The 20,879-nt window shown below is 48.9% G+C and overlaps 1 protein-coding gene and 1 long non-coding RNA gene across 3 annotated transcripts in view; one reads left to right on the forward strand and one right to left on the reverse strand.

The window, feature by feature from the left end:
• The window catches only part of LOC308484589, an 81,032-nt gene extending 61,415 nt beyond the window's left edge, over positions 1-19,617 (forward strand). The window contains exon 2 of the long non-coding RNA XR_013990018.1: positions 17,479-19,617. This is a non-coding gene — a long non-coding RNA (uncharacterized lncRNA). The remainder of the gene's footprint in view (positions 1-17,478) is intronic.
• The window catches only part of LOC308484249 (SPARC-related modular calcium-binding protein 1-like), a 62,949-nt gene that overhangs the window by 23,835 nt on the left and 18,235 nt on the right, over positions 1-20,879 (reverse strand). For both annotated transcript variants that reach the window (XM_081019028.1, XM_081019029.1), the window contains exon 2: positions 751-949. In XM_081019028.1, the coding sequence (XP_080875154.1) occupies positions 751-949 (199 nt within the window). The remainder of the gene's footprint in view (positions 1-750; positions 950-20,879) is intronic.

The following is a 20,879-nucleotide window of genomic DNA, read 5'->3' on the forward strand; positions in this document are numbered from 1 at the left end:
ACCTTGTGGATGGAGCATAGCTGTCAACTGACAGATTTGAAAATAAGGGAGCAGCAGCCTCGAAAATAAGGGATCAGCAGCCAATATAAGGGATTTTCAGAGCACAGGTATGTTCAACTTCTGAGCCCCTCTGAGCCAAAGGCAGAAAGCCCAGCCAGCAGCCAAACAAAGCCTCAAGCGGTGGTTCCCACAGCGCAGCAACCCGGCAAAGGGGATGCAGCAAGGAGAACCACCGTCCCCTCTCCGCTGGGAAGCGCTGAGCAAAGGCGAGTCCCCAGGCAACGCGGCCGATTTGATCGGCACAAGGCATGCAAGCTCCACCCCCCAGTCGTTCTTAGACTCCTTATTGGGTGAGCAACGCAGCCAAGCAACACAGTTGGAGCCTCCCTCCTCCCTGGCCGGCAGGGAGGGAGGGAGAGGAGCTGCTTCCTTTGAAACCCGGGAAATTTAAGGGACATCATCAATAAGGGACAGCAGCGGGACACAGCGCTGGGACAAGGGACTTTCCCACCAAATAAGGGACGGTTGACAGCTATGGGATGGAGGAGTATTAACGTATATAAAATTGTACATATGGTTGATTTGAATATGTTATTATTTATACCCAATGTATCAGTCACCCGGGGGTTTCACTGTTTGTGTTTTGGTTGTTGGTAAAAAATAAAAATTTTAAACATTTAATTTTTAAAAAAAAAAACCTCTGCCCAGTCCCCCACCACTAGGCCACACTGCCAAACCTTCTCTACCTACAGTTGGGCTCCCAGTGGGCTGCTCCACCACAGCGGAAGCGAGGCAGGGCTTCGAGGGAACGCTCGCGGCATCGAGCTTTCTGGAAGGCGCACGGGGACTTGTAGAGCTTGCCGTCGGTGGCGCAAACCGGGCGCCCGCGCTCGTGAGGACACTCCAGCGGGCATGCAGACTCCTCTGGGTCGCTCTCGGAGATGATGAACTGCAAAGGAGACAAGGCGGGCATCAAACAGGGCACAGAGCAACACCGATTATCTTGTTTTGTTTATCTACTTATTAAATTTCTGCACCGCCCTTCATTCGAGGTGGTTTGCGATATGTTGCAGGAATTTATGTATAGGTTGGGGGGGTTGCCCCTCCAGCAGATATCATGCACATGCAGCCCACTACCAAAACCAGCACAATCGCTTCTGTGACTTTTGTGATTTGTCCCCACAAAACACTTCATCGCAGTTTCTTCCTATCTATTCAAAGGGCCTTTGCTGCACGATACCAAATGTAAGAATTCACTGATAAATGCATCTATGTACTTGCTCACTGTGCCAACCTAGCAGTTTAAAAGCACGTCAAAGTGCAAGTAGATAAATAGGTACCGCTCCGGTGGGAAGGTAAAGGGTGTTTCTGTGTGCTGCTCTGGTTCGCCAGAAGCGGCTTAGTCATGCTGGCCACATGACCCGGAAGCTGTACGCCGGCTCCCTCGGCCAGTAAAGCGAGATGAGCGCTGCAACCCCAGAGTTGGCCACGACTGGACCTAATGGTCAGGGGTCCCTTCACCTTTACTGGCTCACTGGGAAAACTTCAGAAATTCATATAGACATGTGAGCTCAGCTACTCAGCAGCCCCTCTGCCTGAGTGATAATCCCTGTCATCCTGAAACCTGAGTGCCAGTCAGGTAGCCATTCCAGAAATAGCAAACCCAGATGAAGACAAAAGGGTGTGATTAACTTGGCTGGGAAACAGGGAAATGTAAATGTCTCTTTTGCTACACTTGATGGGTGTTTGGTGGAGGGCAAGGACAACCATGGGGCAGGGTCCAGGATGCTCAGATTACTGCCACCAGACCTCCCCTTTCATGGTGTAACCGTGATGTATGAGTGATGTAGTTTGGGGGGTGTAACATGGGGATTAGCAGCTAATAAAAGTTTGGGGGCTCTTTTGTTCGGGGCTTCCATCTTGTTCCACCTTGTGGCAGGTGGGAGTCCTGTCGCGACAGTCTTCAATCAAGACCAAGCCTACTGGCTGCTGTTTTGCTCTGGTATTCCTGGCTGGTGTCCTTGTTTTTTGTCCAAGGGAGCCCTCAGATTTCTCCGTTAAGAGTTATAAAAACACGCAAATGGACACCATAGCACCAAACAGCAGTTCAGGCCAGATTGCTCTGTACGTAGTTAAAACCGTTCCTGTTTATCAGTCACCGTGTCCAAGACAACAGACATTCTCATCATTATCACCCGAGATTTAATTGCCACCGTCTCAAGGCGAGTTACACATTAGCTGATTAAAGACAGTCAAAAGCACAAAACAATAACAAACACATTTAAAACAAGACTGAAACCCTAACAAAGCGGTCAAGTCCCGTTTATCCAGCTGAGAGAGCCTGCCAGAACTTTTAATGTCTTGCAACTGTTTCCGGAAATTGGAGATAGTGAGAACCGGCTGTATCTCAAGATTCCTCAGAAAAGATGTTGCTAAAGTTATTAGTGATAAGAATTTCACTTATCAATATAAAGCAATTGCATATATATCATTTGCAAGACATAACAGCAATTGCATATAAAAAGATTCAGATAAATGTAAGACTTTAAGCAAAATGTTTTAGAAACCAGAGGCCTTTCTACTTGGAATAATAGGAATGGAACTGCCCAAAAAAGATGTCAAACTATTTTTGTATGCCACCACAGCGGCAAGACTGCTGTTAGCCAAAAATTGGAAATCCCAAGAAATCCCAGCTGTGGAAGAATGGCAGATGAAAATGTTGGACTTTTTGGAGAAAGCTGACTTGACTGGAAGAATCCGCGACCAGAAAGAAGAGGAATATCAAGAAGTTGGAAGAAATTTAAGGACTATTTGAATAAATATTGTAATATAAAATATTAGAAGTCACTTGAAAGCACCAAATAGGCCTAGGATTAAATTAGGATCTAATTGTAAGTAAGGTGGATTTAGAACTGTAAGAAAAGAGAAAACGATAGTTAATTGCTGGAAATAATTTTAGTAAGAGAAATTGGGTTTTTAAGGGATATGTGTTTAAGATTTCTTTTTTGTTCTTTAGTACTGTATTGTGTTTTCTTTTCTTTTTTCTATGTTATACTTGTTATAATTGTGGAAAATTTAATTTAAAAAAATGGGGGGGGGGAATAAGCAAAATGTTTTGGTTTCTGCCTTCTTCAGCTGCTTTGTCTGGTGTCCAGGGCTGCCATAGGTCTGGGATTTCAAGGGCGGAATTGACATCCAGGGGGATTTCCAAAAGGCGGTGCTCTGTCAGGTATCTTAGAAAAGTCAATCGAAAAATGGGACAACTCTGGGGTTGGTCTGAAAAAAGCTGAACAATTTCAGTGGTTTCCTAAAATAAAAGATCAGTAATTTTGGGGCTATCCTAAAATAAAGCTCCACAACTTTCAGGGTGTCCTGGTTTTTACTTTTTGAAAGATGGCAACCCTACTGGTGTCAATCAAAAGGTGACGGACAGAGGTGGCACCTATGGAACACTGAGGAACGAATATTCCGAAGCGTCTCATTGGCTGTAGCTGAGTGATGTTGGGTATAAAAATGGCCTGAGGGATAGCTCAGTTGGTAGAACATGAGACTCTTAACCTCAGGGTCGTGGGTTTGATCCCCAAGTTGAGAAAAATATTCCAGCATTGCAGGGGGTTGGACTAGATAATCCTTGCGGTCCCTTCCAACTCAAAAATTCTATGATTAACACAAATCACAGCTGAATTAAAAGAGGCGGTTATAATTAGAACTTTTTTTGTGTGCAAAGGTCAGTAGAAGTCGTCGTTGTCAACCTCCAAGGAGCTCAAGTAGGCTTACCTGCTACTCCCTTCTGGATTTTATCCTCACAACAACCTTGTGAGGTAGGCTCAGAGACGGCGATTGGCCTATGGCCATGGGTGAATGGAGATTCGAACCCTGGCCTCCTTAGTCCAACTCGCAACACCCCGTGAGCGCTTTTGATTCAGATTTTTGTGGCATCAATTAAGTGTTTTAAATTTGTTGTTAGCCACCCTGAGCCCGGTTTTCTGAACTGGGAAGGGCAGGGTATAAATAAAATCATTATTATTATTAAATTGTGCTGGGTTTGCCCATGTTCGCCTTTGGCAATGCCACAACTCCATTTGGGGTGGTCTCTGAGCATGTGCAGAGTGCCCTTCCATCCCCACTAAATGGCCCCAGAGAGTCTCCTCCACACAGAAAGAATTAGGAGGCTTCTTTCAGATTAGAGGGTGGTGGCTTGAGCTGAGAGACTCGGCCGCTACCTGATGCCCTCTGCTTTGGGAGTGCTGGGAGTTGTAATCCGCAGCGCCTAGCCGGCACCAGGTAATGGCAAAGACCATGCTAGAAATTAGGCGCTGGGGAAGGGGCTGTACCAAGCAACCTGCTACCTCCGTCGAGGGTCCAAGAAGGCATCTTTTGACTGTGGAAAGGGAGACCAGGCCACCCACTTTTTCACTGTATCCCAACACTGAAGAAAAAACTGTGTTTTCCTAGCAGGATAGAGAGTGATTGTTGGAACACAGACTCTGAGCTGCTTTGTGTGCGTGTGTGTGTCTGAGTTGCGCGCATTCTCACAACAAGGAAACCGACTCGCACGCCCCTCTCCCCTCCCCAGAGCTTCCCGTCTCTCCTTGCAATCGCTTACCTGGTCCTCTTTCCTCCACCCACCCCCCGCCCTGCCCCACTTTCCTTCTCTTCCCACCTCCCCTCGTTGCCATTCTGCCCTGCCCCTAGGGGGTGCCGTACGAACTGTGTACCTTGGCAAGCGTTAGGGCCGGCCGGTGAAAGGAATTGGTTTAACTAATTGCCGTGTAAATAAACACACAGGGGGAAGGCAGCCAATCAAAAGCCGGCGACGGCTCAAGACCTAATTTTTGTTTGATGTACAAGGAGACGTGGATTTTTTCCCCTCCTGGCAAGAGTCCAGACCGCAGGCGTGCATTTGGGGGGGGGCTAAGGGGTTATGGGGGGGCAGGGAGCTGGTGTGCCCGTGTGCAAAAACACAACCACTTTGAACAGCTGTAGAAAAGGAGGCCGTGGACTTAAAACTTTGCAAATCCGTTGCTTCAATACCCTCCGACATTCGTCCGATGAAAATAAGGACATTTCTTATTCTTCCTTGCCCATCAACTCTGCCAGGTGTGGCTGATGGGAGCTGGAGCCCAACCACATCTGGGAAACCCCCCCCCCCAGTTGTCTTGATAGAGCCATGTAAAAGGGTAAAGGGACCCCTGACCGTTAGGTCTAGTCGCGGACAACTCTGGGGTTGCGGCGCTCATCTCGCTTTACTGGCCGAGGGAGCCGGCGTACAGCTTCCGGGTCATGTGGCCAGCATGACTAAGCCGCTTCTGGCGAACCAGAGCAGCGCATGGAAACGCCGTTTACCTTCCCGCCAGAGCAGCACCTATTTATCTACTTGCACTTTGACGTGCTTTCGGACTGCTAGGTTGGCAGGAGCTGGGACCGAGCAACGGGAGCTCACCCCGTCGCGGGGATTCGAACCGCTGACCTTCTGATCGGCAAGCCCTAGGCTCTGTGGTTTAATCCACAGCACCACCTGCATCCCATTTTTCCTTAGGACGTCCCTATTTTCATTGGAAAATGTTGGATGGTACAGAGTTATCTGACCCCTGAGCCGTCTGAAGGCAGTCCTGTATAGGAGAGTTATTAAAAAATGCTTAATGTTTTATAATGTTTCTATATATGTTGGAAGCTGCCTGGAATGCCTGGGGCAACCCAGTAAGATGTGTCGGTTATAAATAGTAAAAATATCATTATGGAATGGGGCCTCCCTATTTTCATGGGAGAAATGTTGAAGGGTATGCTTAGGAGCTTTGTGGCTGAATTCCCCTTACTGTTTTTATTATTAGTCTAGAATCACTTTGACGTGCTTTCGAACGGCTAGGTGGGCAGGAGAGGGGCCGAGAAACGGGAGTTCACCCCTCGCGGTGATTCAAACCGCCGACCTTCTGATCGACAAGCCCTAGGCTTGTGGTTTAACCCACAGCGCCACCTGCGTCCCATGTACGTGCTTGCAAACAGCCGCAAGGCAGGCAGGAGCACAACAGGTGCAGTTCTTCCTGGCATGGAGACGCTGCCATGGGATATAGCACTCTGAAGCTGCTGAGCTTTTAAAGAATCCTTGGAGCTGCTGTTTGCTAAGGGTGCTGGGCGTTGTTAGGAGACCCCTACTCCCTTCCCAGAACTATAGTTACCAGAGTAGATTAATAATAATAATAATTATAATTTATTATTTGTACCCTGCCCATCTGGCTGGGTTTCCCCAGCCACTCTGGGCGGCTTCCATAGAAACCAAAAATACACTAAAATATCACAGATTAAAAACTTCCCTGAACAGGGCTGCCTTAAGATGTCTTCTGAATGTCAGGTAGTTATTTATCGCTTTGACATCTGGTGGGAGGGCGTTCCACAGGGTGGGCGCCACTACCGAGAAGGCCCTCTGCCTGGTTCCCTGTAGCTTTGCTTCTCGCAATGAGGGAACCACCAGAAGGCCCTCGGCGCTGGACCTCAGCGTCCGGGCAGAACGATGGGGGTGGAGACACTCCTTCAGGTATACTGGACCGAGGCTGTTTAGGGCTTTCAAGGTCAGCACCAACACTTTGAATTGTGCTCGGAAACGCACTGGGAGCCAATGTAGGTCTTTCAAGACCAGCGTTATGTGGTCCCTGCGGCCGCCCCCAGTCACCAGTCTAGCTGCCGCATTCTGGATTAGTTGTAGTTTCCGAGTCACCTTCAAAGGTAGCCCCACGTAGAGTGCATTGCAGTAGTCCAAGCGGGAGATAACCAGAGCATGCACCACTCTGGCGAGACAGTCCGCGGGCAGGTAGGGTCTCAGCCTGCGTACCAGATGGAGCTGGTAGACAGCTGCCCTGGATACAGATTAACAGCTGGTCCTTCTTCCCAGGGAACTCTGAGCTAAATCCTGCCTCCGACGAAGTTAAGTATCAGCAAAAACCTTATGCCTCGGGGTGGAAAACTAATACCTACGGGACTGCCTCTCCTGGTATGCCCCGCAGAGGACCTTAAGGTCCACAAACAACAACGTTTTGGAAGTCCCAGGTCGCAAGGTGGTTAGATTGGTTTCAACTAGGGCCAGGGCCTTTTCAGTACTGGCCCCGACCTGGTGGAACGCTCTGTCACAAGAGACTAGGGCCCTGCAGGACTTGACATCTTTCTGCAGGGCCTGCAAGATAGAGCTGTTCCACCTGGCCTTTGGCTTGGACTCAGTCTGACCCTTATGTTTTCCCTCCCCTATGGTTTTGATCTATGGGCTACTTTTAAAATGAGGCTGCATTTTAAATTGCATTTTAACCTGTATTTTAAATTGGTTTTTTTCTTTCTTTCTTTTTTTACTGTTATTTTACTGGTGTTAGCTGCCCTGAGCCCGGCTCTGGCTGGGGAGGGCAGGGTATAAATAAAATTTATTATTGCTATTATTATTATTATACACGCACCCTCTCACTCCAGACCCAAGGGGGCAGACAACCCCCTTTCTCCCTTCCTGCCCCCGAACAGCCATCCATTTCAGCTGTGGGTTTCTCCAGCAAAGAGAAGCTTGTTCTGGATTCCCTCAGGGTGGGGTGGGATCAGGGGGAGCCCCCCTCCTCCTCTGCCAAAACCACCAGCCCAGCTCCCATGCCGAGTGATTGGGGAGTCCTGCCAAAGCAGGCCGCTTGTCTTCTCTTTTCCACACAACCCAGCGCTGCTCAATTTTTGATTTATGGACCCGAGGAGTGTCTCTTAGCTCACTTGCCCGTGCGGAAAAGCAATGACGACATGCAGGCCGATACAGATGCGGTTCCCTGGGCTCGTCCTCTGTGTCCCCTCGCTGCCTCAAATACCCAGGAGGAGGGAACTATATATTTATTTCTGGGTCAGACAACATGGATATGCCCGGGCAACAAATTATTCCATTTCCCCGGCGTTTCTCCCTGTTGTGACGTTTTCACACCAAAAGCCACTTCTGGAAAACAAATGGAGCACAGTGTTCATTTCTGTGTTCTCTGATTCCAGAATCAAATATATCTGTTTAACCCGGGGGGGGGGGAACTCTGGGTGTAGCGGGATGCAGTTCTTTCCTACTGTCTTAATGGGGGGGGGGGTTATTTGGGGGGGGGAGACAGAAGAACGCAGGTGCAAAAAGGGAGGGGGGAGAGGAGAGAAGCAACGTTGTCCAACGATGTCTGCCGTTGTGCCACAACACACCCGACTAGTGTGGATTAAATTTAGTGTGACATGCAAGTGTTGTTGTTTAGTCCTTTAGTCGTGTCTGACTCTTCGTGACCCCCTGAACCAGAGCACGCCAGGCACTCCTGTCTTCCACTGCCTCCCGCAGTTTGGTCAAGCTCATGTTGGTATCTTCAAGAACACTGCCCCACCATCTCGTCCTCTGTCGTCCCCTTCTCCTTGTGCCCTCCATCTTTCCCAACATCAGGGTCTTTTCCAGGGAGTCTTCTCTTCTCATGAGGTGGCCAAAGTCTTGGAGCCTCAGCTTCACGATCTGTCCTTCCAGTGAGCACTCAGGGCTGATTTCCTTCAGAAAGGATAGGTTTGATCTTGATGGGACTCTCAAGAGTCTCCTCCAGCACCAGAATTCAAAAGCAGAAATCCAAGTATATTGGTCAAAAAGCCACAGTTCTGTAGCGCACAGGTAGTGTAGTGGGAAAGGAACATTAGAAAATGAGGCAGAAGCACCAGAAGTATAATCAGGAAAACTAACACAATATTCCCCATCTCTGAATGCTCCCTAGAGAGGCCTTTGGCCTGATCCAGCAAAGATGTTTTCACGTTCCTATGCGGTCACCAGGTCAGTGAACACGACCAATCAAAGTTATTTGATCTGCTGACGCCTCCACTTTGTGTTGCTACGTTTAACGAAATTTTACCCTTCTATATCACTGTTCTTCGACCTCGGGTCCCCAGACGTGGTTGTTGGACTACAATTCCCATCATCCCCAGCGAATGGTCACAGATGATGGGAGTTGTAGTCCAACAACCACGTCTAGGGACCCGAGATTGAAGAACACTGTTATTATATCATTGGTAGCTCATCGTGGATATCTGCACCCTACCCAGCATGTTGGCGGAGGGCTGGATTGTGCTCGCTGCTCATTCCAAATACTAACTGATGCATTACAATACTGGGATACAATACAATATTGGGAGTCATTTTGGACTCACAGCTGACCATGGAGGTGCAGGTTAATTCTGTGTCCAGGGCGGCTGTCTACCAGCTCCATCAGGTACGCAGGTTGAGACCCTACTTGCCCACAGACTGTCTTGCCCCAGTGGTGCATGCTCTGGTTATCTCCCGCTTGGACTACTGCAATTCGCTCTACGTGGGGCTACCTTTGAAGGTGACCCAGAAACTGCAATTAATCCAGAATGCAGCAGCTAGACTGGTGACTGGGAGTGGCCGCTGGGACCACATAACACCGGTCCTGAGATATCTGCATTGGCTCCCAGTACGTTTCCAAGCACAATTCAAAGTTTTGGTGCTGACGTTTAAAGATCTAAATGGCCTCGGTCCTGTATACCTGAAGGAGTGTCTCCACCCCCATCATTCAGCCCGGACACTGAGGTCCAGCACTGAGGGCCTTCTGGCAGTTCCCTCATTGCAAGAAGTGAGGTTACAGGGAACCAGGCAGAGGGCCTTCTCGGTAGTGGCGCCCGCCCTGTGGAACGCCCTCCCTTCAGATGTGAAGGAAATAAGTAGCTATCTTATCTTTAAAAGACATCTGAAGGCAGCCCTGTTTAGGGAAGTTTTTAATATTTAATGCTGTATTGTTTTTAACATTCGATTGGAAGCCGCCCAGAGTGGCTGGGGAAACTCAGCCAGATGGGTGCGGTATAAATAATATATTATTATTATTATTATTATTATTATTATTATTATTATTATCATTATTTACTGAACACTGCTGCATGTCAACAATCGAACGCTGTTTGATGCCAACTATTTCATGTCACGGCCAAACAAAAATGGGGATTGGATGTCAAATACGGAAACCAAATATTCCACAAACGTTAGAATACGAGGGGAACATCTAGTGAGTATTCACCACTGTGATTCACAGAGGATAATCTTTGCAGAGCAAATTCTTTTGCTTGGCCTGAACCCAGGACTGCCCATCCACCCCCCACCTGCCCCAAACCTAACTCTCAAACTCTATAACCACGATTCATGCTTGGTGGGGGTCTCTTCCTCACACCACAGACCCTGACGTGTCTTCGGCAGGATCTGCCGGCCCCCCATCGCACTTCTAAATCAAAGGAGTGTCTTTCAAGCTCCACCGTTGCTCCGCAGACATGATGTCATCCTCCCCACCCACCCCCAGGCAGATAGCTACCGTGTCCAAAAGGCGCCACGTCCCCCAGCCTAGTGCCGTTAAGTGCAGGGGACAGAGCGTCCCTCAGACACAGATTCCGCCGCTTGCGACTGCCCAAGATCCCTTCCAAAGATTGCAAATGGTGGCACCCACTGCCAAGGGTTAAGTCACTCCAGGGGAAGGACAGAGTTGTGGCAACGAACACGGTGCCATGTTCAAGCCCGAAAAGCTGCTCGCCTTCACATGGGCAGAGGGGGTCAGGATCGGTGCGAGGGTTGTAGCAGCCTGGGATCGCTGAGGGGCAAAAGACTCGCCACTCTCTCAGGGACAGCGACATTCGTCCAGTTCACATGAAAGGGGAGCTTCTGGGATATGATATGCTCCGAAGCTGAGCATTTAACAGAACTGAAACTGCCAAGGTGTTTTGGTTTCCGGAGTTCTGTTAAGTGTGATGGAAAACACAGCTTGAGTCACTCCAAAAGATGTTTTTGGAGCACTCCAAACCATTTGCTCGTATGCCTATGGCGAAAACAGTAGATCTGGCTGAAACATGTAGCGATCTGCATCCTGACTAGTAGACATCAATAACCCTCTCCTCCACAAATTGGTCTAATCTAAGTTGGTGGGCTCCTGTGGGAGTGAGTTCCATAGCTCCAGGTCAATTCTGTGTCCAGGGCAGCTGTCTGCCAGTTCCATCCGGTACGCAGGATGAGACCCTACCTGCCCGCAGACTGTCTCTGGGAGAAGACCTTGCTAACATTCCCTTAAAGTGAGCTGCTGGAATCGCCATTCCCAGAGGCACCATTAGGACAGGACTTTGAGGCAGATGTTTTGGACTCTATATCTGCAGGGCACCGGGTTGGGGAACGCTGTTGTACACAACAGGGCTTTTCAAGTCCTCCTTTCATATAAAGGTAAAGGTAAAGGGACCCCTGACCATTAGGTCCAGTCGTGGCTGACTCTGGGGTTGCGGCGCTCATCTTGCTTTATTGGCCGAGGGAGCCAGCGTACAGCTTCTAGGTCATGTGGCCAGCAGCACTAAGCCGCTTCTGGCGAACCAGAGCAGTGCACGGAAACGCCGTTTACCTTCCCGCTGGAGCGGTACCTATTTATCTACTTGCACTTTGATGTGCTTTCGAACTGCTAGGTTGGCAGGAGCAGGGACCGAGCAACGGGAGCTCACCCCGTTGTGGGGATTCGAACCGCTGACCTTCTGATTCGCAAGTCCTAGGCTCTGTGGTTTAACCCACAGCGCCACCCACGTCCCTTTTGTTTGTGGAATACACCAGTTCTAATTCAGCAGTGTCAAAAATGTAGAAGATGGGGGGGAAAGCTCCAACTATCACCCAGATAAGGACACTTTTAATTGATCAGCTAATTAGTTACAGTGGTACCTCAGGTTACATACGCTTCAGGTTACATACGCTTCAGGTTACAGACTCCGCTAACCCAGAAATAGTGCTTCGAGTTAAGAACTTTGCTTCAGGATGAGAACAGAAATCGTGCTCTGGCGGTGCGGCGGCAGCAGGAGGCCCCATTAGCTTAAGTGGTGCTTCAGGTTAAGAGCAGTTTCAGGTTAAGTACGGACCTCCGGAATGAATTAAGTACTTAACCCGAGGTACTGCTAGGTGGGCAGGAGCAGGGACCGAGCAACGGGAGCTCATCCCGTCACGGGGATTCGAACCGCTGACCTTCTGATCGGCAAGTCCTAGGCTCTGTGGTTTAACCCACAGCGCCACCCGCGTCCCATGCCACCTTTCATAGAATAATACAATTTCAGAGGTGGAAGGGACCCCCAAGGTTCATCTAGTCTAACCTTCCCCAATGCAGGCATTGTAACTAAAGCACCCCCAGCAGGTGGCTCTCCAACCTCTGCTTTAAAAATCTACCATGAAAGGACCCACCATCTGAGCACTGGCTGACTTCCAGGTGCTTTTGATCACAATTCCCATCAGCCTGACCAGTTGATGGGTTTTGTAGTGCCAAAGCAGCTGGAAAGCAGCCAAGTCTGCTTTAATTGAACCAACGAAGTCTCCAATTCTTTTTAAATCATTGGAGCAAAAAGCTTAGGGTGGACAGTTGGTACAGAATAAGAATTTATTAAGTGTGGGGGTCAGAGCGTCCCTCAGACACAGACTCCGTCGCTTGCAACAGCCCAAGATCCCTTCCTGACCCTTAGGTCCCGTCGTGGCCGACTCTGGGGTTGCGGCGCTCATCTCGCTTTATTGGCCGAGGGAGCCGGCGTACAGCTTCCGGGTCATGTGGCCAGCATGGCTAAGCCGCTTCTGGCGAACCAGAGCAGCGCACGGAAACGCCGTTTACCTTCCTGCTGGAGTGGTACCTATTTATCTACTAGCACTTTGACGTGCTTTCGAACTGCTAGGTTGGCAGGAGCAGGGACCGAGCAACGGGAGCTCACCCCGTTGTGGGGATTCGAACCGCTGACCTTCTGATCAGCAAGCCCTAGGCTCTGTGGTTTAACCCACAGCGCCACCCACATCCCTTTGTCCAGGTCGTAAGGCTTACATGTACTACAAATCGAATGTCATTCCCTATCCGGCGGGGAGGAGGGGGATAATTCCTCGGCTTGGGATGTGGAATGGAGTCTGCACATTGATGGTCAGTGTTCAGTGGGCGATGCTCGCTAAGGAAACCCATCGTGTGAGTCCCTCTTGCTGAAAGGCTCTTCTTAATGGCTGACGAAAGAAGGGAACAGCCCGCCACATGACATGGGATCACGGTTTGGTTATTCTCCTTCTCTCCTGTTACTTAAGACCACTCCATGAAACTGAAGACAGGCAATAGAAAGCCTTTCTTCATGCAGAAGAGTTAAACAACAACAACAACAACTTATTATTATTTATACCCTGCCGGAAGGCCCTCGGCGCTGGACCTCAGTGTCCGGGCTGAATGATGGGGTTGGAGAAGCTCCTTCAGGTATACTGGACCGAGGCCGTTTAGGGCTTTAAAGGTCAGCACCAACACTTTGAATTGTGCTCGGAAACGTACTGGGAGCCAATGTAGGTCTTACAGGACCAGTGTTAATATGGTCTCGGCGGCCGCTCCCAGTCACCAGTCTAGCTGCCGCATTCTGGATTAGTTGTAGTTTTCGGGTCACCTTCAAAGGTAGCCCCACGTAGAGCGCGTTGCAGTAGTCCAAGCGGAAGATAACCAGAGCATGTACCACTCTGAGGAGACAGTCTGCAGGCAGGTAGGGTCTCATCCTGCGTACCAGATGGAGCTGGGATACATCCGCCCTGGACACACAATTGACTCTGGGTGGCTCCCAACAGAATATTAAAAACACGATAAAACATCAAACATTAAAAACTTCAGATGTTTTCTAAAAATCAGAGTTCTTTATCTCCTTGACATCTGATGGGAGGGCGTTCCACGCGGTGGGCACCACTACCAAGAAGGCCCTCTGCCTGGTCTCTGTAACCTCACTTCTCACAGGGTGAGTAAATTGAGATATTGAGGGACCTATGAAATAAATATACAGGTGTCTATAAATCTACAGGGATGGGGGTGGGGTGGGACTAGCCTGTTCTCCCAGCTACTGTAAGAAGCCCAGTTTTTAAAAGTAATACCAAATCAAACTCGGCAACCATGAATGTTCCAAATCATTAAAAACGGAGCTTCAGATTCACTGGTACGGCCTCAAGCTCCGACGGTGAAAGTTCAATTGACAAACTGAAAGTCCAGTTGACAGATGGTTTGTGTGCAAACACACGTTTGTACCTTTGTCCATTAAGGTAGGGAGATGACTGTTCTGTTTAAAGCAGCCTTTCATCAATCTGGTGCCATCTAGATGTTTTGAACTACAACTCGCACCAGCCCCAGCCAGCATCCTAAATATCTGGATAGCACCAGGTTGATGAAAGGCTGGCTTAAACTTTCCCCCCTGCATCCGCACCTCATGGTTAAAGCACTATGACACCACTTTAAACTGTCCCGGCTTCCCCCAAAGAATTCTGGGAGTTGTAGTTTGTTAAGGGTGCTGTTGTTAGGAGACCAACCCCCCCCCCAAAAAAAATCCCCCTCCCAGAGCTACAATTCTCAGTCAATCGCCCTTCACAGAGAATTCTGGGAATTGTAGCTCTGGGAGGGGAATAGGGAAGTCTCCTAACGACTCTCAGCAAACTACAGTTCCCAGAATTCTTTGCGGGAAACCATAATGGTTTAAAGTGGAATCACGGTGCTTTCAATGTGCGGTGTGAACATGGCCTAAGATGAAACAGGATGGATTTGGAACAGCGGTTAAGAGGCAGCTAACATCACATTGCAGTGTATTGATTGACACGGCAGCCTGCAGCCCTCACAGCCCAACAAATTGTGTGTGTGTGTGTGTGTGTGTGTGTGTGTGTGTACTAGCTACCCAAGTGCCTTCAAGCTTACATTGGCTCTCGCACGCCGCTGGTAACCACAGAGGCTTCGGCCAGGAAAATCTGAGTGTCGCGTCGACAGAGTAACTAGACCAGGGAAAGCTCTGTCCAGAAAGCATTCGGCCCAGGGGAGCTGGGTGATCTCTGCACCCTGAAGGAAAAGCCTTCAACTGATTGGTCAAGATCAGATTCTCTAGTATTCTGCTGGTGAAAAATAGGAGCAGGGAAACAGGCAGAGATAAATCGGCACCTATGGGGCGAGGCAGGGGGACAGATGGACAAAGGGGTACCCCCCCCCACTGGAAACCACAATCTCCAGACTATCATTTTTTAAAAGAGCAAGTTCCTAGCAATTGCAAAACCCATACCCTCCAACATTTCTCTTATGAAAATAGGGATGTCCTATTCCATTATTATTATTATTATTATTATTATTATTATTATTCCTCCTCGCCCATCTCACTGGGTTGCCCCAGCCACTCGGGGCGACTAACAACACATATAAAAACATAATAAAACAGTACAGTGGTACTTCGGGTTAAGTACTTAATTCGTTCCGGAGGTCCGTTCTTAACCTGAAACTGTTCTTAACCTGAAGCACCACTTTAGCTAATGGGGCCTCCTGCTGCTGCTGCGCCGCCGGAGCACAATTTCTGTTCTCATCCTGAAGCAAAGTTCTTAACCTGAAGCACTATTTCGGGGTTAGTGGAGTCTGTAACCTGAAGCGTATGTAACCTGAAGCGTTTGTAATCCGAGGTACCGCTGTAAACAGTAAAAAAAAAAGCCAAACACCTTCCCTGAACGAGGGTCGCGTTCAGATGGATCCAGGACAGTTTCTGTAAATCTGGGGAGACTGTCCCTGGAAAATAGGGAAACTTGGAGGGTCTGAAAACCTGAGTCAGGAGGTAAAATGTACAGGCACTATTATTCTCAATGTTTTTTTTTTAAAAGGCCACTCTCCCCTTTCAGTGTTTGCCTTTGCCCCCACCCCTGGAAAAAATCTTGCAGATGGCCAAGCAGAAATACCAGAGGGGCAGGGTTGGGGTGGGTGGGCTTTGGGGGTCTGGCAGCGCCCCCGCCCCCTGCTGAGATACATGCCTTGGCAGTTGCCCAGCAATGCGACTCGTGAAGCTGCCGGCCTCCACCCATATCCACTGACTCTGTTGGCAACGGCTTGTCACATGCTGGATTTTGAAGCATTCAAGGAGTCCCACTAGTGGGCTGCAAGAGCAGCATCCATTATCACAACAACACACAGCGTAAGAGGACTGCAAAGGGGTACGATACGATACGATAACCTTTATTCTTATTTGTTAAGTTGTGGGTGAACATATCAGACGACACAGCAATTCTTCAACAGCTCTTGTTTATTCACAGGCCAGAACAGAACTGAACTGAAGGGCTCATCCAGCCTGCTTATATAGAGCTCCACTACAACGCAACAGTAACAACTTTCTGTAACTATCCAATCACTGAACGTCACTTTCAATTCCTTATTTGCATATGTGGACCTGAGTGAAAACTATCTATAGTATCCCCCTGCTGGCCCAGGGTGAGAACTTCAGTACATAACATCATTGTCCCGTACAGAACAACGAAATTGAAAAAAAAAAATCTACATAAGACATTCAAAACCAACAAGCCTGCTACCCCAGCTATCCCAACCTGGTTAGCCCCCTAAAAACTCTGACACCCCATTTTTAAAATACAATATACTCCCATAGAGACTCCTTAGGTAAAGGTAAAGGGACCCCTGACCATTAGGTCCAGTCGTGGCCGACTCTGGGGTTGCGGTGCTCATCTCGCTTTATTGGCCGAGGGAGCCGGCGTACAGCTTTCGGGTCATGTGGCCAGCATGACTAAGCTGCTTCTGGCGAACCAGAGCAGCGCACAGAAACGCCGTTTACCTTCCCGCCGGAGCGGTATCTATTTACCTACTTGCACTTTGACATGCTTTCGAACTGCGAGGTTGGCAGGAGCTGGGACCGAGCAACGGGAGCTCACCCCGTCCCAGGGATTTGAACCGCCGACCTTCCGATAGGCAATCCCTAGGCTCTGTGGTTTAACCCACAGTGCCACCCGCGTCCCTAGAGACTCCTTACACTGCGTTTAAAACCAAAATCGCATTTGGATAGAAACTGTTTCTCAGGCGGCTAGTCCTAGTCTTTATAACCCTGTACCTTCTTCCAGAAGGCAGAAGCTGAAAGAGATCATTTCCGGGGTGCGCACTATCCTGCGCTATCTCTGCAGCTTTCTTATGGCACCTGGAAGCATAGATTTGATCCAAGGTGGGAAGAGTGCACCCAATTATTGCACTCTTTGCTTTCAGAGTTCGCCAGTGTCCATTCTTGCTCAAATTTGTTCAAATTCTTTCCCACTTTGTTGACCCCCAAGAACATAAGAAAACCCTGCTAGATCCAATGCCCTGTTCTGACAGCGGCCAAACAGATGCTGTGGAGAACCTGGAAGCAGGATCCGAGCACCAGAGCCATCTCCCCTCCTTCGGTTTCCAGGAACTGGGATTCAGAAGTGGAGGCAAAGCCATTGTGGCTGGTAGCCACTGATACCCCCATGAGCTCTGTTGGAAGTTGTTGTAAACAAAATCTGCCCTTCTTCCCTTATGGGGTATCCAAGAGCCCATATAGAGTCCTTACGTAGGTTCCCTATTGGTAGGAGAAAATAACAGAGGCCAACCAGAGAATATTGAGAAGCAAAGCAGCTCGTAAGCCTGATCTTTATTGAACTGTTGCAACAGGGTGCTCCCCTCACCTGCAGGAAAGGAGGAAGACCCCAAACAAAGGTGTACCTGCCCTTATATAGAAATTTTAAATTGCCCGCCCTGGAGCTCCAGACCACCCCTCCATACATCATACATACATCACAGAAGGGGTGTAACCCAAGACCACCACCCCCAAGATACATCATACCTACATCACAGAAATGGCGGTCTACAGCAGAAATCTGAGTGCGTTGTTTATCTCATTTGACAGGTTTGCCTGTTAATGCTCACTTGATTGGATACCTTGGGGAGCCTGGCCAGTCTTTTGTAATGATAAATACTTAGTACCTGAGCCAGGTCACAGGCTCACACCCTATTCAAACACAGACAGACATACCCTTAAGACAGGATTTGTGAAGGAAAAGACAATGGGGAGGCTTTTGCATTTTCCTTTGACCTTGCAGAGAAAACATTTGGTCAGTTTGGGAATCAAAAATGGTTTCAGGTCGGTCTTCCTGTGCTGATCTATGTACGTGCTTGGTTGGTACATTTATGAACATTTATTATATATCTAAGACTTTAAAATCACAAAGTCCATGCATTTAGGTATTACGAGAGAGACCTTTTCTCCACCCACTCTCTGCATGCCACACACCATTTCAGGTACGTCTAACATTTCGCCTCTTCCTCGCCTTTTCTCTAAACTAAAACCTCCCAAACGCTGCAGCCTTTGTCCACGGGGGAGCCTCTGCCTCGCCAGGATCATGGCTGCCCTTCTACGAACTTTCCCCAGCATCCTTTTTGAGCGGAGGCACCCAGAACGGTCCACAGAACTCCAAACGCAGTTGCACCAACGATTCGTATCACAGCATACTAATACGAGAAGTCTTGTTTTCAATTCCTTCCTAATGGCACCTAGCACCAAATTTGGGTTTTTCACATGATATAACCACTCTGAAACCATCACAAGTGCAAATCGTCGTGAATGCACCACAAAAGGATGTCCAGAGGGACCCTAGGAGCCTATCCTCAAGATGCTGCTAACCGGCAGCTCCCCAAGCCCAGCCCTTGGGGGTCCTTTTGCTAGTAACAAGAAACTACATTTGACCTTAGCCCAAAGGCCAAGAAATCAAGATGTACAGTGGTACCTCTGGTTGCGAACGGGATCCGTTCCGGAGGCCCGTTCGCAACATGAGCAGAACGAACCCCACGTCTACGCAGGTCGCGATTCGCCACCTCTGTGCATGCGCATGATGCCATTTTGCGCATCTGTGCATGTGCGAGCAGCAAAACCCGAAAAGAACCCTTTCTGGTACTTCTGGGTCGCCGCGGGACGCAACCTGAAAACGCGCAACCTGAAGCAAACGTAACATGAGGCATGACTGTACAGTGGTACCTCAGGTTACATACGCTCCAGGTTACAGACTCCGCTAACCCAGAAATAGTACCTCGGGTTAAGAACTTTGCTTCAGGATGAGAACAGAAACTGTGCTCCGGCAGCGCGGCAGCAGCGGGAGGCCCCATTAGCTAAAGTGGTGCTTCAGGTTAAGAACAGTTTCAGGTTAAGAACGGACCTCCAGAACAAATTAAGTTCTTAACCCGAGGTACCACTGTACAAGCTAAAGCTCCTCTGTTGACTGGCAAGGCTGATCTTACACCTGAATTGTGGAGTGTAACATAAGCAGTCAAGTACAGCACTTCCTGTTTGCCCAGAGTGGACACACAAGGGGATGTTACTCCAGCCAGGGGGACTTCCTGTCACACCTGGTCTGGAGCATCCTCCCCCTGCGTGTGACCAGGTAGATGGGCGGGGCCCTGGGAGACCTCATAAAAGGGCTGGTCACACAGCCAGGAGCACATGGGCTCATTTCCCTAAATGGGATGAACTCACTCTCTCCTCTGTAATTCCAAGCTAAAGGCTGCCTTCAGGGAACCTACTGTGAACTGAATGCGAGTAAACTTCTTATCGTTACTTTTAAAAGAGGACTGTAGCGTCTATATTCTTTTTGAGCGGGATAAGAGGGGAATTTAGCAGGAACAAACCCAATCTCAGGGGTCAGCAAACTTTTTCAGCAGGGAGCCGGTCCACTGTCCCTTAGACCTTGTGGGGGACCGAACTATATTTTGAAAGGAAAAAAATGAACGAATTCCTATGCCCCACAAATAACCCAGAGATGCATTTTAAATAAAAGGGCACATTCTACTGATATAAAAACACACTTATTCCTGGACCGTCTGCGGGCCGGATTGAGAAGGTGATTGGGCTGGATCCTGCCCCCAGGCCTTAGTTTGGCTACCCATGCCCAATCTGGACAAAGCCAGATTGGATGGCTTAAGTAAAGAGATTCAAACGAATCTACCAACTAGCTTCCTACTAAGTACTCTACTACTGACTAATGTGAGTGAGGAAGGATAATATTTAATCAATATATCCTCCCCTGCTATCCACAACATTCCCACATTAATAACCGTTGATATATACTATTGTACTGTGTATGGACTGCAAGAAAGCTGCGTTTGAGTAATACGAATGCCTTCCTAGGCACCAGCCTTCGGTTGGGAAATCAACCTCATGGCACTGAATAAACCTCCGTCCCTTTCCACTTTATTTACTCTCCCCGGTCGCTACATCAACACGATGATGCCATCGCCTGTCAGCCCCTGCTTTAAAAATAGATGCCGCCGACAGGGACAGCCGACGATCCCCAGGCTCGTAAAAAAATAATATTAAAATGAAATGATGCCTCAAAAACAATATTTTTCACACTCACAGGAGCAAGCAGGTCTTAATGAGCCCCCCGCAGGGAGGCGATAATTTGCCTCCCTGGTCAAATAGCGTGACAGGATTTTGGACGGGCTCCTGAACCGAGATCGGGTGGCCCTGAACACACGCCAAAAAAACACTATGACGAGATGTGCGCCTAGGGCCACTTTCAGATGACCCGAGACAAACTTGACCAAACGACAGCGGGGAAACATATTCTCCAACGTTTCTCTGGTGAAAATAGGAACGTCCTATTGAATTCTGGTGCTGGAGGAGACTCTTGAGAGTCCCATGGACTGCAAGAAGATCAAACCTCTCCATTCTGAAGGAAATCAGTCCTGAGTGCTCACTGGAAGGACAGATCCTGAAGCTGAGGCTCCAGTACTTTGGCCACCTCATGAGAAGAGAAGACTCCCTGGAAAAGACCCTGATGTTGGGAAAGATGGAGGGCACAAGGAGAAGGGGACGACAGAGGACAAGATGGTTGGACAGTGTTCTCGAAGCTACCAGCATGAGTTTGACCAAACTGCGGGAGGCAGTGGAAGACGGGAGTGCCTGGCGTGCTCTGGTCCAGGGGGGGTCACAAAGAGTTGGACACGACTAAACGACTCAACAACAACATTCAACAACAACCACAATAATATTAGTAATATTTACACCCTTCCCACCTGACTGGGTTGCCCCAGACACTCTGGGCGGCT

This window comes from Podarcis pityusensis (assembly GCF_964106645.2).
Source record: "Podarcis pityusensis genome assembly, chromosome: 8".
NCBI classification, from domain to species: domain Eukaryota; kingdom Metazoa; phylum Chordata; class Lepidosauria; order Squamata; family Lacertidae; genus Podarcis; species Podarcis pityusensis.